General features: G+C 49.4%; 1 protein-coding gene and 1 long non-coding RNA gene across 2 annotated transcripts in view; one reads left to right on the top strand and one right to left on the bottom strand.

The window, feature by feature from the left end:
• The window catches only part of LOC139023596 (uncharacterized), a 581,371-nt gene that overhangs the window by 123,331 nt on the left and 443,342 nt on the right, over window positions 1-14,698 (bottom strand). The window lies entirely within an intron of this gene.
• Window positions 1-14,698, top strand: part of LOC111958151 (probable E3 ubiquitin-protein ligase HECTD4) — a 71,751-nt gene that overhangs the window by 51,892 nt on the left and 5,161 nt on the right. The window contains 27 exon segments of the mRNA XM_070437024.1: window positions 158-321; window positions 411-648; window positions 1,286-1,422; window positions 1,541-1,667; window positions 1,882-2,019; window positions 2,271-2,407; window positions 2,506-2,666; window positions 2,747-2,928; window positions 3,473-3,678; window positions 3,792-3,922; window positions 4,056-4,261; window positions 4,401-4,580; window positions 4,784-6,165; window positions 6,281-6,488; window positions 6,585-6,808; window positions 6,964-7,109; window positions 7,516-7,619; window positions 7,811-7,934; window positions 8,509-8,699; window positions 8,887-9,033; window positions 9,243-9,362; window positions 9,453-9,608; window positions 9,715-9,818; window positions 10,399-10,620; window positions 10,968-11,134; window positions 11,346-11,541; window positions 13,164-13,386. Of these exon segments, the coding sequence (XP_070293125.1) occupies window positions 158-321; window positions 411-648; window positions 1,286-1,422; window positions 1,541-1,667; window positions 1,882-2,019; window positions 2,271-2,407; window positions 2,506-2,666; window positions 2,747-2,928; window positions 3,473-3,678; window positions 3,792-3,922; window positions 4,056-4,261; window positions 4,401-4,580; window positions 4,784-6,165; window positions 6,281-6,488; window positions 6,585-6,808; window positions 6,964-7,109; window positions 7,516-7,619; window positions 7,811-7,934; window positions 8,509-8,699; window positions 8,887-9,033; window positions 9,243-9,362; window positions 9,453-9,608; window positions 9,715-9,818; window positions 10,399-10,620; window positions 10,968-11,134; window positions 11,346-11,541; window positions 13,164-13,386 (5,721 nt within the window).

Here is a 14,698-nt window from a genome sequence, read left to right as displayed (position 1 = left end):
CTAGTTTCATAATATCACCTACCTCCTATTTTTCCATCATTCATTTGACTTTTTTTTGCTTATGGAACCAATGTGTATTGCATATTTATAACATTTTGGTGAAACATCTGATTTTGAACTGTATCTTGGATGGTGACCATTCTCTTCCTGCTTACAGGGGATGTGGCGGGCATTGGCTGGGAGCGCTCTGAGGGCACCCCTCCACCCCCTGGCCAGGTCTCTAAAGGGCGGGTCTACTTCACCTACTGTGGCCACCGCCTCAGCCCCTTCCTGGAGGATGTAGCAGGGGGCATGTGGCCTCTGGTGCACATTCAGAAGAAGGTGGGTAAAACAAGATAACAAGTTAAACAAGATAAAGCCTAATTAATGCAGCTTGTATGTCATCATGGTATGTTTTGCATTTTGTTTAGAACACAAAGATTCGTGCCAACTTTGGTTGCCGGGCATTTGCGTACGCAGAGGGCCAAGCACACCGCAATGCTGCTGACTTTTGTGTTGACCTGGCAGAGGAAATCAGTGCCAACTTCGAGGCCCTCCCCTTCGCCATGGCATCCGACAGCGACAATGATGCGGGTGCTAGTGTGGCATCTGACTCTGGATCCCACGGACCTCCCTGTCGGATCGCCGCGGTAGCAGTTGCTCAGCAACGTATGTTCCTTTCCCTTTCCCCTTTCACCAAATGCATGTGTTTCAGTTACCTTCCGGTCACGTAACCTAAAATGTGTTGTTTTACTTCAAGGCCCAGTGCAGTCAAAAAGGTGATTTTCCTGTGTTAAAGGTTAAATAATACTGTGAAATTGTGTAAATGATGATGATCCTTTTAGTGTAAGAGCTGTTTGAAAAGACTGTCTGAAATGTCTGCCTGTTTTGGTGGGAGGGAGTATTGGCCTTCCTAGTGACATCATTTGGCGGTAAATGAGTTAATAGACCAACAAGAAAAGAGTTTCAAACCGCTCTGCCAGTAACAGCAACTTTTCAGTTTTCTCCTCCCCACTCCCAGACAGTCCTAGCAAAATTATTTATTGAGAAATGTTTTGCCATTTTTAATTGAAAACAATCACAGTAAGGTACTTAAATGTTCCCCAGAAATGATTTGATATCGAAAACAGCTGCATTGGACCTTCTAACTTGGTGTGATTTCAGTCCTCGGTTGCGTTTGCTGTTTGGTCAACCCAAACCCTGCCCCCGCAGTCCTCACCCTCACTGTCTGGTCTGTGTATATGTCTCCCAGTTGGTAACGTTTGTAAGAACTGGCTTTGTTGTTTGTCCTCCCCTGTCGGGACAGAGTACAACAGTGACTCGTCGTGTCTCTACAAGGTAGAGCTGAGCTACGAGAACCTGGTCACCTCAGGGCCTGAAGCACACCCCCCGCCTATCGCTGACGATGAGAGTGATGACGAAGATGATGACGATGTTCCCAGGGTGAGTTGAATATCTTTCTGGTGCTTATGGTTCTGAGAAGAGCCTTCAAATAACACATTCACTTTTTGGTATCCTGGTTTTTCACTGTTGGCATGAGTGTACTGTTTCACCCACCCAGGAGGACCACTATGCCCTGCTGGTGAAGGCCTGGGAGACCAAGGTGTTCCCCACCATCCGCCGTCGCTTCCGCAATGAGGCAGAGAGGAAGTCTGGTCTGGACCAGATCAAGGGAGCACTGCAGCTGGGTGAGGATTTATATTCAGTCTCTCGTTTCTGCTCCTCTGCTCTTTGAGCAGCTTGGGACACTCGCTCGCTGAAAACCAGGTGGTAAGAGGTGGTCAACCCTGTAGCTCTGTTTAAAGAGCAGCTCCCCATTGACTCCACTGTTTGACTTTTTTGAAGGAATGCTTTTTGAAGTTTGTTCTTTGTGGTGTTTTTATTGCTTGAAATGTTGTGCAGGCATGGTTGACATAGCCCGGCAGACAGTGGAGTTCCTGTATGAAGAGAACGGTGGCATCCCCCGGGACCTCTACCTCCCCACCATCGAGGACATCAAGGATGAGGCCAACAAGTTCACCATCGATAAAGTCCGCAAAGGTACCCTGCACTTGCACCCACCACCATGCCAGAGACCTCGGTTATTGAACCGTTATTGTTTTCATCACCTTTGACCCTCACTGTAAATACATTAGTAAACACAGGAGTTTTCCTGATAGCTGGTTTAACAATTACTGAAGCACTATTTTCTTTTAAGATTTTTTTTGTAATGATCATTATCATTATGAACATATAGGCTGTAGTGTTACCCGGCTTTGCCCTTACTTATACAGTATGTTTCCTCGTCTCAGGTTTGACCGTGGTCATCCGCTGTCCAGACAGCAACAACACCAACAGCACCACAGGCGGAACAGCCCTGCCCAAGTTTGCCATCCGAGGAATGTTGAAAACCTTCGGTCTGCACGGAGTGGTTCTGGACGTGGACTCAGTGAGTGTGGAACACTTCACTTCAGTCGTCATAGAAACAAAGCGAAAATAAGTTAAGCTTTGTCTCTTGTTACTTACTGTGTGTGTCTGTGTTTTCAGGTAAATGAGCTGGTACAGGTAGAGACGTACCTGCGCAGTGAGGGGGTGCTGGTAAGGTACTGGTATCCCATTGAGATGCTGGAGCGTCCCCCTGTTGGATCCCGCCGTACTGCTGCCAATGGCCTTGTTAATCTCGACAGCAGTAACATCCAGATCCATAGGTAACTAACACACACACACACGCTGAAATAACACACTGCTATGAACTGTAAATCATCCCCCGTGGCCTGCTGTGTTTCAGGGAGCTTCTGCGCTGTGAGAGTGCCCTTGCTCGGCTTTACTGCCGCATGGCGCTACTCAACATCTTTGCCCCCAAGAGCCCCCACACCTTCACCCGCCTCCTCCACATCCCAGCCATTAGAGACATCACTCTGGAACACCTGCAGCTGCTGTCCAATCAGCTGCTAGCTCCGCCTCTGCCTGGTGAGCGGACCCTCTCTGGATGACATGATGATCCACGGAAAATAATGGGTTAAATAGAATGAAGTTAGAAAATGGACTAGACTGAAATAACACATGGATTTTTAGGTGTACAATTGACTGAATGGAGTGATTTGGAGTCTGCTTTTCCCCTAGCCTCTAAGAATCTGAGTGTAGACTGGACAAGCATCCACTATCGTCTCCAACATTTAGATTCCAAAATTCCAAACAGTCCCTTTACAAGTCAGAATGTTGAATATATTCACCTGTTGTCCACTGATTTTGTCCTGCTGCCGGTGGAAATTTATGACAAAATATCCACAGGAAATATTATTAAACCGACTTCAAAACGCAGGTCTCTGTGTGTGGCTATCACGATTTGTTTGCTCATCACCTAAGGCATGCGACATTCTGGCTTGTAAGAAATCTTTCAAAATGTTTGCAGTGCTTTATTTCAGACTGTGTTACCAGAGCTGGTATCACAGACTGATTTATTAGGCAACCTTTCCATGATCTTTGTGCTGAGTGTTCTCTGTTTGTCCTGCAGATGGCACCATCAGCTCCAGCGCCATCCTGCTGGCCCAGTCCCTACTCCACAATCTGCAGGGCCAGAGCTGTTCTCCCACAGAACTGTTTTACCAGGGCAACGCACAGCCCATCCGGGAGTGGCTCACCGTGGCCATCACCCGCGCCCTGCACCAGGGGGAGGAGAGCCTGCTGGAGCTCACCAAGCAGATCTGTTGCTTCCTACAGGTCTGCACAGGGTTAACTAATGACCCGAATGTGGCTGAATGTATATTTCCCCAGGGACGGAGATCTTTTGTTTTAATATGGTTCATCTTTATTTCCCTTGTTCCATTATGTAGAATGCACCAGAGCAGTTCACTTCAGAGGACTTCCCGGTATCAGAGTCAAAGGTCAGCATGGATGTCAACTTCCCGGGTGCTGCCTTCGTGATCGTCTCCTGCAAAGAGAGCCAACTAGGCTGCCGCAAAGAGTGAGCTAATTTAACATACTTTTTTGTATCCAATTACCTATATCTAAGTTTAACCCATGACCCTTGACCATCCTAGATGTCTTACAGTGCTCCCATTTTCTGCCTCTCTCGCGTTTCCTCTCTTCCCCACTAGCTCCTCCCTGTACAAAGCCCCATGGGCGCGGGTTATGGTTTATGGCCTTGGTCACAAGGTGCGCAGGAACGGCCAGCTCAACCTGATGGAGGCGGTGTGCTACCCTCTGGATGCTTCACCCTCCAACACAGGCCTCACCCCCCCTCCCACTACCAACCAGTTCCCCACTGTCATCATCCCCACCGACAAAGTGCACATCAAACTGGGTGAGTGCTTGATCTCCCCTAGTCCTGGCTTACAGTAATAACTATTTTCAGCATATATATGTTAATTATGTTTCTCTCTGTTTCAAATGATTAACATGTATTTATAATAGCTTGGTTTGTTTCACTGTCTCTCTCTCAGGGGTGTCGCCCCCTCCTGGCGCGGTGCTGGTGCTGCACTCCCTGCCACTGGAGTTCCCCCTGGCTATGGCGTTTGCTGAGCAGCTGCTGACGTGGAAGCTAGGGGAGAATAATGAGCACTCTGAGGAGGAGCTGGACACTGTGCCCTCGTCTGTGCTGCTGCAGGTGGTGGAGCTGCTGGGTAGGTGCTACACTTCCATAAAATCTTTGAAATGTCTGCATCCATGGCGATCCATGAGGTGTCCAACGTCTACATCTTTTCCATAACCTTCAGTCACTCGTTGTATGGGACTAATATTGCATCCTGTTTTGTGCTGACAACAAGTTGGTCACTATTTTCTAAGAGTTTCTGTTCCCTCTCTCTTCCTGTCTGTGACGTTCTAGGTGGGCTGTTATGGACCACAGATCTGGCCCCCTGCATCAAGGAACTCTCCTTCCACCTGCTGGCTGAGCTCTTCCGTAAGATCCACCACCTGGAGCAGCGGAAAAGCCCTGCAGGCCTGTCCAGCTCCATCGCTCTGTTGCTTAACCCCTGCCTGGCCGTGCTCATGGCCCTGCAGACAGAGCTCCGCAAGCTGTATGACCGGGAGACTCAGGGCTGGGTGGCTGCAGGGGCCGGAGCAGGGGGCTCCTCCTCTGGTGGCAGTGGCCTGGCCCTGGGGACTGAGCAGAGCAGATTCTCCACCTACTTCCACGCCCTGATGGAGGTGTGCCTGGCTGTAGCTGAGGTCACCGTCCCCCTCAACATGGGGTGCTCAGGAGTGGGAGCCCTGTCCTCCACCAGTGCCCCTAACCTCAGCGACTCCTCTTCATCCTCCTCCTCCTCCCCAGGCCAGACCCCCCAGAGCCCCAGCCTGCTCTCCAAGCGTAAGAAGGTGAAGATGAAGAGGGAGCGTGCGGCAGCAGCAGTGGCCGCAGTGGCCTCAGGGAAGAAGGGTTCTGCTGGAGGGGCTCGTCTGTCAGAGAGCGACAGCGCCCTGCTCAACATGGCCGGTAGTAAACCTGAGGACATGCTGTGGTTCCACCGTGGCCTCACCCTGCTCATGATCCTCCGTCACCTGGCCAACAAGGATCCCCAGGGGCTGAGTGTGACAAGTGATGCTGTGACGGACGCCTGCCAGGCCCTGGTGGGACCTACCGCTCACAGCCGTCTGCTGGTGCTCTCTGGCATCCCTACCCACCTGGAGGAGGCTGTGGTGCGCAGCGCCATCCGCAGAGCCTGCCATGCCCACGGGGGACTCTTCAAGGACGAGATCTTCATCCCCCTGCAGGAGGAAGAACCTAAGAAGCCCAAGGCAGGAGCCGGGGTGTCCACCCCTCTGGACGGCAAAGCAGCCCCCGAGCCTGGGCGCCCCTTCCCCAGCAACGAGAGCCCAGACAGCTCCAGCAGCGTGACTCCAGCCATGAGTGTCTCGGCCTCGGCCTCCACCAGCCAGACCTCCATCTGCAGCTCCTCTCAGGGGGGCGTGACCCGCACCGCCAGTGAGCTCTCTGTGGACCAGGAGCTGCTGGCTGCCCCACCTCTCACCCCTGTGGCTGCAGCCTCGACCGTCCCCTCCCCACAGCAAGCGCCCCTGGATCCCCACACGGTGTCCAGCCAGGAGAGCCTGGATATCTCCCTGTGCAGCACGGGGAGCCTGGGCAGTCTTGGCAGCCTGGGGGAACCTCTGGACAACGCAGAAAGAGCCTCTGTGTCAGACGGGGGCTCCATGTACTCCAGCACCTCCATCTTGGCCCGGCCCATCAAGGGCTATGCTGTCATAGAGGTGGGTCACAAGTGCATTTTACAAAGAACTTGATATTGTTGATTAATATATATTTTTTGCTTTGATGGAGACAGACTTGCATGTCCTTCATCTGTTTTGCACATCCTGAATGTAGGTTCGCGCCCGAGCCAAAGTGGAAAAGATCCGCGCTAGCCTCTTCAACAGCAGCGACTTGATTGGCTTATCCAGCCTGGAGGGTGAGGAGGAGCTGATGGAGCTGACCAATGAGGAGATCCTCACAGCCTCCAGCGTCAACCAAAGCTTGTTTGACACACAGGGTAGCTCCGCCCTTGAGGACTACTTCCTGAACAAGTCTCTCAGAGGCAAGTAGTTTATGGCTCAGTCATCTGTACTCTGTATCAATACAGACAAAAGTCCTACATCTGGAGGGGTCTTAATCTTTTCTCCTATGTTCCCAGGGGACAAGTTGGTTCCAAGTGCACGAGACGTGCTGATGGACATCTTCAAGAGTTGTGTCCACTCAGAGCAGATGCTCAGCCTCACACCAGCCAAGCCTGTCAAAGTGTCAGACATCTACTTGAGCAAGGAGCAGATCACCTCCCAGACCACTGGAAACCTCCTCCACGTCTTCTTTACTAATGTACGGCCGCCCAAGAAGGTGCTGGAGGACCAACTGACGCAGGTTGGTACACCCCCCCATCATGAGTGTTTGAAGACAACAAAATAGATATATGCTTAATTGACCCTGCCTCATCCACATGATTTTACAAACACACACACACTCATCTATATGCATCTGCAGCCATGTTTGTCTGAGCAGTGTTATATGTTCCACAGATTCTGCGTAAATATGGCACCCCCAAGCCCAACAAGAACAAATACAGCAAGGCGGGTAAGGAACAGCACGCAGGCAAGGTTGTGAGCACCAAGAGACCAATCACCAAACCACCCAGCAAGGAGAAGTCTGTGCTCAACAGCGTCAGGTGAGTTTTGTCCCTCACCACACACACAATGCCACCCTAAACACCATTTTCTTAAATAGTTTCCACCCCCACCTGTAATTATGGAAAGTAGTGGGTTTCAAAATTACACTCCCCCTAAGAGCCTTCTCTCAATGCTTCCCACGCTCAAATGTGTTACTTAAATAGCTTTCGAATTAATTTCTCATTTTAAGAAACAAAAAAATAGCAATAAAAACTGTTCTCTGTGGATTCTTTATCCACTTACAGAAGAAAAATGGAGAGTGATTAAATGTTGCTTATTATGCTTAATCATCAAATCAAGCCTTGTTTAGTATGCTGTTATTTCAGCCATGACATTCGTCAGTACTCATTTGGACAGACATTTTCCATTGGCCCCTGTTCCTGACCTTTTCCATGTCTCTATCAGGACTGCACTGAGTGAGAAGAAGACTGTACTGAAGCCCAAGTCCCCTGAGAAATCCAGGCCTGATGAGAAGGACACAGAGAAATCTCCTGCCAAGAAGCCTGAAGGTACCACTCTGTACCCTCTCATGTTACCCATCTGTCTAGCCAATATCTCTCTGGAGCTGAGGGAACAGTTCCCTCCAGTTAGAATGTAGATGACTAGATGGAAACTGAGAGCATAAAGTCCATGCATCTGTGTGTCTGACTGTTAATGTATTTATACATGTATTGTCTCCTCCCTCACCCCTCTCACGTAGTCCCAGAGGAGAAGTACTTGACTCTGGAGGGCTTCCATAAGTTTGCTGTGGACCGGGCCAAGCAGGACATCCGTAGCGTGTGGAGGGCCATTCTGGCCTGCGGTTACGACCTTCACTTTGAAAGGTGAGCCTGGCGACCCGCCCCCCTCCAGTCTCTGCAGTCAGCCTTCACATTCCGAGCAGAGTGTGGAACGGAACACACATGACTGGAGCAGGTTGTAAACATTTAGAGCATGGAACACACTGTGATTGTTACGTCAACACACATCACACATTTACACATGATGTACGCTAAGAAATGTCACGTTTAATCATCTGAATCACACACTATACTGCACTGTACAGTACATGTAATCTCTGTAATTAGAGAAAGCCAGCTGGTGCCAGATTAAACCATATTATACACTTGATTTGAGCCAGTTTTCAACAGGAAATGTGGATTATAATTCATTGACATTTTTGTAAGGGTTGATACATTTTTCGTTAGGGCAAATCAAGTCTGACATTTTAAAGTGGAAATTACAAACTTTAGAAGCCTTTTAAACATCAAATATACTACACGTTTGGATTTCCTGCTGTGCAGAAAAATTCTCAGCAACAATAGTGATCAAATTAAGATCCTACATCTGTATTAAGAGGATCTGTTCATATGTAGTGGTTTACCATTCTGTTGTATTCCCTCTCCTCTGGTTTTCCAGATGTACCTGTATAGACACGCGGCATGCCCAGAAGGCCTGTAGGAGGTGGAGTCTGGAGATGGACGTAGCGTTGGTTCAGTACATCAACAGGCTGTGTGGTCACCTGGCCATCACACCTGCCAGGCTGCACCCCCATGAGGCCTACCTGGAGCCCAGTGACGTCGCTGACCCACGCGTGGCCTGTCTTCTTAGTATGTGACCTACTCACTGACATACCACGTCATTAGTTTACATACACAGTCTATTTTTACACGTGTTTGTGTGGTATTGGACATCAGTAATCATGAGTGTAAGCGCGTGTTAGTGAGTGAGTGGGTGGGAATGTGTATTTGCGTATATGTGTTTCTGTGTTCACATTTCCCCTGTGTGTGTGTGTAGATGTGCCTGTGGAGAGCCTGCGTCTGCGCTTTGCTCTACTGCAGTCTCTCAACAACACCCTGGAGAGTTTCTTCCTGCCCCTGGTGGAGCTGAGACAAACACACACTTACCAGAACAGCATCGCAGCACTGCTCTCTGGGGCCAAAGGTGACACACACACAAAAATGACATATCAGAACTGCTCCATCAGGTCAATGACACACAGCAACAGTGTGCTGTATGGATCATTAAGGAGTGGTGTTGTGTCAGGGAATTGACTGGTTGTTAAATCGTTTAAGCTGTAGGTGGGGCATATGAACAGTATTAAAACAGTCTTGCTGACCTACTCATTCTACCTCCACCCTATCTCTATGCAGGCCTGGTGTTCTATGATAACAAAGTGATAGTGATGAACCAGGTGTTGAACGCCACAGTACAGCGGACTGCAGACCACGCTGCCCCCGAGATCACACTGGACCCTCTGGAGATTGTTGGAGGTGAGCTCACAGGACAAGGCCAGAGCCCTGTTTTACGTTTATTCACGTAATGCCCTCTACGTTGAGTGTTGATGGTGTGTGTTCCTCCAGGAGAGATCCGTTCCTCAGAGAACACCTACTTCTGCCAGGCGGCACGCCAGCTAGCCTGTGTGCCCTCGTCCCAGCTGTGTGTGAAGCTGGCCAGCGGAGGAGACCCCACCTATGCCTTCAACATCCGCTTCACTGGAGAGGAGGTCCACGGCACCAGTTAGTATCAACCTTCTTCTCCCACCTTTGTCCTATAGGAATAAACTCTGTTTGATAAGACTGAAACACTGTCTAAGTTGACCCCTGACTTCTGTGACTCCCCCAGGCGGCTCCTTTCGTCACTTCCTGTGGCAGGTGTGTAAGGAACTCCAGAGCTCCGCCCTCTCCCTGCTGCTCCCCTGCCCCAGTGCAGCAGCCAACCGCAACAAGGTACAGTGTTCCCCCCCACCCCCATCTGCCTTCACCGCAACAAGGTACAGTGACCCGCCCATCTGCCTTCCCTGGTTGCAGCACCATTTTAACACCAGGAACGATGAGAATGTCTCAATAGTTTGTGTACATATGTATTAATCCTATTCCCCACAGTATATACTTAAGCAGTAAGGCCCGAGGAGGTGTGGTATATGGCCAATATACCACAGCTAAGGGCTGTTCTTAGGCACGACTTAGGCACGACGCATCGCGGAATGGACACTGCCCTTAGCCGTGGTATATTGGCCATATATCACAAACCCCTGAGGTGCCTTAATTGCTATTATAAACTGGTTACCAATGTAATTAGAGCAGTAAAAATAAATGTTTTGTCATACTCATGGTATACGGTCTGATATACCATGGCTGTCAGCCAATCAGCATTCAGGGCTCGAACCACCCAGTTTATAATAGGAGTGTAAATCGTGTCTGGATTGCAAACCAGTTGAGCACTACATAGCCAGTGATCACTGTTTACTGATAGGCAAGAAGAGTCTCTAGCTTGATTGTGTTGCTTCTGTGCTGTTTTGTTCCAAAGGGGAAGTATATTCTGACGCCCTGTCCGATCAGCTATGCGGAGGAGCAGCTGCTGCAGTTCTTTGGCCAGCTGTTGGGCATCGCCATCCGGGCAGACGTGCCCCTGCCCCTGGACCTGCTGGGCTCCTTCTGGAAGAGCCTGGTGGGCGAGCCTCTGGACCCAGAGCAGGACCTGCAGGAGGCCGACCTGCTCACATACAACTACGTCAAGAAGTTTGAGGGTGTAAGAGACAGTCATTTAGACATGCATATAGGTCATGTTTCTGGAGAAGTTGATGTGATAATGAAAATGAAAGGAGGAACTGACTTACTCCCTGACTCCCTGGAAGTTTTGAAAGCTCTGACCAGAAACAAAAACAAACCAGAAACAAACTGGTGATGCTGTATGCAGATTTTCCATGGTTCGGCCAATAGCTAGCTTATTGACCAGTCCCTTTCTATTGTAAACTCCATACAGTCACTACTGACTTCTGCTTTCTACAGTTCAAACCCAGACTGTAGTTTCACCTTACCACTTCCCACCCTTGTTCCCAAGAACAGTGTTCCTGACCCTTTCCCTCTGCAACCCAGGTGAGTGACGAGGACGATCTGGAGGCCCTGTGTGCAGAGATCTCGACCCAGCACCACTCAGGAGAGAGTCCTGACTCCCCCAGCCGGCCCTGCTGCACTTTCACCTACATCACTATGACTGGAGAGGAGGTGGACCTGTGCCAGGGGGGTCACAACCTTGGTGTCAGGTACAGTGACATTCTGCCTCTATGGCCCAGGGACTTGTTTAGTTCATATGGGTCTCTGTTGATGTTTTCTATGCGATTCCCTTTAGTCGTCAGTTTTTCTCTCCAAATCATTTTGTCCTTTCAGTACAGTAATTTCTGACTTTCACAGAATATGCTATCTCTGTTTAACCCCTCTATCCCTCTACACTGTCTGTCCTGTGTGTGTTTGTAGCTGGCAGAATAAGGATGTGTATGCGCGAGCAGTGCGGGGCCTGCGCCTGCGGGAGCTGCAGAATGTGGAGTGTATGACAGCGGTGCGAGCGGGTCTGGGCTCCATCATCCCCCTGCAGCTCATCACCATGCTCAGCCCCCTGGAGGTGGAGCTACGAACCTGTGGCCTGCCCTACATCAACCTGGAGTTTCTCAAGGTAGCTAACCTAACGTAGCAGGCGTAAAAACGCCTTAGCGGAGTCCCCACATCCGTTTTTCAGGGGAAACGGAAGTTAGGTTGAAAATACTGTATCCATGAAAACCGAAAACATCCGCTTTCTTCCGACCCCGCAGAGAGTGCGAGGTAGCTAATACATATACCCCACCCTCCCTGCCTCTCTTACACGTAACACTACTGTACACATCCACCTTACTGAAACCCTAGGACACTCACAGCTACTGTTACACATCCCCTTCTGAAACCCTAGGACACTCACACCTACTGTACACATCCCCTTCTGAAACTCTAGGACACTCACAGCTACTGTACACATCCCCTTCTGAAACCCTAGGACACTCACACCTACTGTACACATCCCCTTCGGGAACATCTAGGACACTCACACCTACTATACACATCCCCTTCTGAAACTCTAGGACACTCACAGCTACTGTACACATCCCCTTCTGAAACCCTAGGAACTCACAGCTACTGTACACATCCCCTTCTGAAACTCTAGGACACTCACAGCTACTGTACACACCCCTTCTGGAAACCTAGGACACTCACACCTACTGTACACATCCCCTTCTGAAACTCTAGGACACTCACAGCTACTGTACACATCCCCTTCTGAAACCCTAGGACACTCACAGCTACTGTACACATCCCCTTCTGAAAACTCTAGGACACTCACAGCTACTGTACACATTCCCCTTCTGAAACTCTAGGACACTCCACAGCTACTGTACACATCCCCTTCTTGAAACCCTAGAACTCACACTACTGTACACATCCCTTCTGAAACTCTAGGAACACTCACAGCTACTGTTACACATCCCCTTCTGAAACCCTAGGACACTCACAGCTACTGTACACATCCCTTCTGAAACCTAGACACTCACAGCTACTGCTACCACATCCCCTTCTGAACTCTAGGACACTCACAGCTACTGTACACATCCCCTTCTGAAACCCTAGGACACTCACAAGCTACTGTACACATCCCCTTCTGAAACTCTAAGGACACTCACAGCTACTGTACACATCCCCTTCTGAAACCTAGGACACTCAACAGCTACTACACATCCCCTTCTGAAACTCTAGGACACTCACAGTACTGTACACTCCCTTCTAAACTAGGACACTCACAGCTACTTACACATCCCTTCTGAAACTCTAGGACACTCACAGCTACTGTACCACATTCCCCTTCTGAACTCTAGGACACTCACAGCCTACTGTACACATCCCCTTCTGAAACCCTAGGACACTCACACCTACTGTACCAACATCCCTTCTGAAACTCTAGACCACTCACAGCTACTGTACACATCCCCTTCTGAAACTCTAGGACACTCACAGCTACTGTACACATCCCCTTCTGAAACTCTAGGACACTCACACCTACTGTACACATCCCCTTCTGAAACTCTAGGACACTCACACCTTCAATCATCACTCCCCCGTCCTCATCCACCACTAAGAAGTAAGAGTTATAGTATAGAGTAATGAGAAGATAATATTTTTGGTGGGCATTAATAGTGAATGTCTTTTGCCTAGAAGAGTCCCATAATTGTCCCTGTTTTGCATGAACCCCTGTTACCTCTCTCTCTGTAGGCCCACACCATGTATCAGGTGGGTCTGATGGAGACCGACCAGCACATTGAGTTCTTCTGGATGGCGCTGGAGGTGTTCACTCAGGAGGAGCTCTGCAAGTTCATCAAGTTTGCCTGCAACCAGGAGCGCGTCCCCTTCACCTGCCCCTGCAAGGACGGGGGCCCAGACACTGCCCACGTACCCCCCTACCCCATGAAGATCGCCCCTGCGGACGGGGGAGCAGGTAAGTGCCTGGAGAAGTCAGTGGTGTGTGTCATAGGAGATTGTAGTGGGACAACAGACACACGAGTCAAAGCCACGCGGGTTACTAAGTGCTTGATGTCCTCTTGGGAGGATTGTGTTTATCGTCTTATTGTGTTTTGTGTTTATTATCTTATTAGCTCACTCTGTCTTAAAACTTGGACGGACTTTGAAACATTTATTTTCTATTTTCACCCTTCCTGGATGTATTGTGTGTTAATTAGTAGGGGATGTTCTATGGCACATATGTCAGAGTCAAGGCCCGCGGGCCACATCCGGCCCGCGAGAAGGTTTTTTACGGCCCCTGGGATGATCTTGATTTATTATTAGAACCGGCCCGCAGACCGCAGCAAGCCGGCAGCCCGCAGATCTTTTACACGCACCAATACTACATTTCCCACAATGCAACGGTGACGCACYGAGCAGTAGGCTGCTTCATTTCAATATTTATTGGCACAGCAGTCGTCAGCATCACAGTAAAATTAACTTTCAGATACCCATCAAAAATGGCAAAACGGAAGGTGGACACTGAGAACCGGGGGTTTCAAACAAGGTGGGAGTCGGAGTATATGTTCACGGAGGTAGCTACATCGCAGGTGCTCTCGTCGTGTTGTCAATACCACGAGTTTTTCCCAAGGCAGCTCCATTATTTACATCATCTTAGACACTCTTCATACATAATTCATGCCGTATGTTGTCATGCATGAGGGACGTAAAGCGAAAAACCTCGCTGGTCCACGCCTCTAGGCTGGAGTCCCCTCGCGCGGTGAAAAATTGACAACTGGGCAATGTCAGAAAATGGCCGTTCGGTGCTCTCATCCACAGCCAAGGAATATGCAAATGAAATCTTTTCCCTTTTTCAACAAGCTGCTCTTGTTAGATTGATGGACAACTGGTCTACTCTCTCGGCAATGGTGTTTCTTGGCTCACGACTCACATTCTTAATAAAGGTCTTGCCCTTTTTTCTGGGCAAACTTCGTCACCAACTTTACTCATGCAGTTTGTTGATGAATATCCCCTCTCGTAAATGGCCGTGCTGACCTTTTTTAGCGAATCTCTCTCTGCCAAATAAAATGCCTTGACAGCAAGCCTGGCTTGTGATTTGGCTTTTTTGGAACAGAGGCCTGTCGAGATTGAGGCTCGTTTTAAATTCCTCTGCCTTTTGTAGCCTTTGTTTCCATGTCATATTCTATGTTGTTTGTCCGCGTGTTTTTCGTTCATAATGTCGTCTCAGATTTACCTCTTTCAGTACCGCCACACTTTCTTCCACACAGAAGACACCAGGTTTTCCAGCT

This window comes from Salvelinus sp. IW2-2015, linkage group LG33 (genome assembly GCF_002910315.2).
Source record: "Salvelinus sp. IW2-2015 linkage group LG33, ASM291031v2, whole genome shotgun sequence".
Lineage (NCBI taxonomy): Eukaryota > Metazoa > Chordata > Actinopteri > Salmoniformes > Salmonidae > Salvelinus > Salvelinus sp. IW2-2015.
This window is presented reverse-complemented; position numbering and strand designations above follow the sequence as displayed.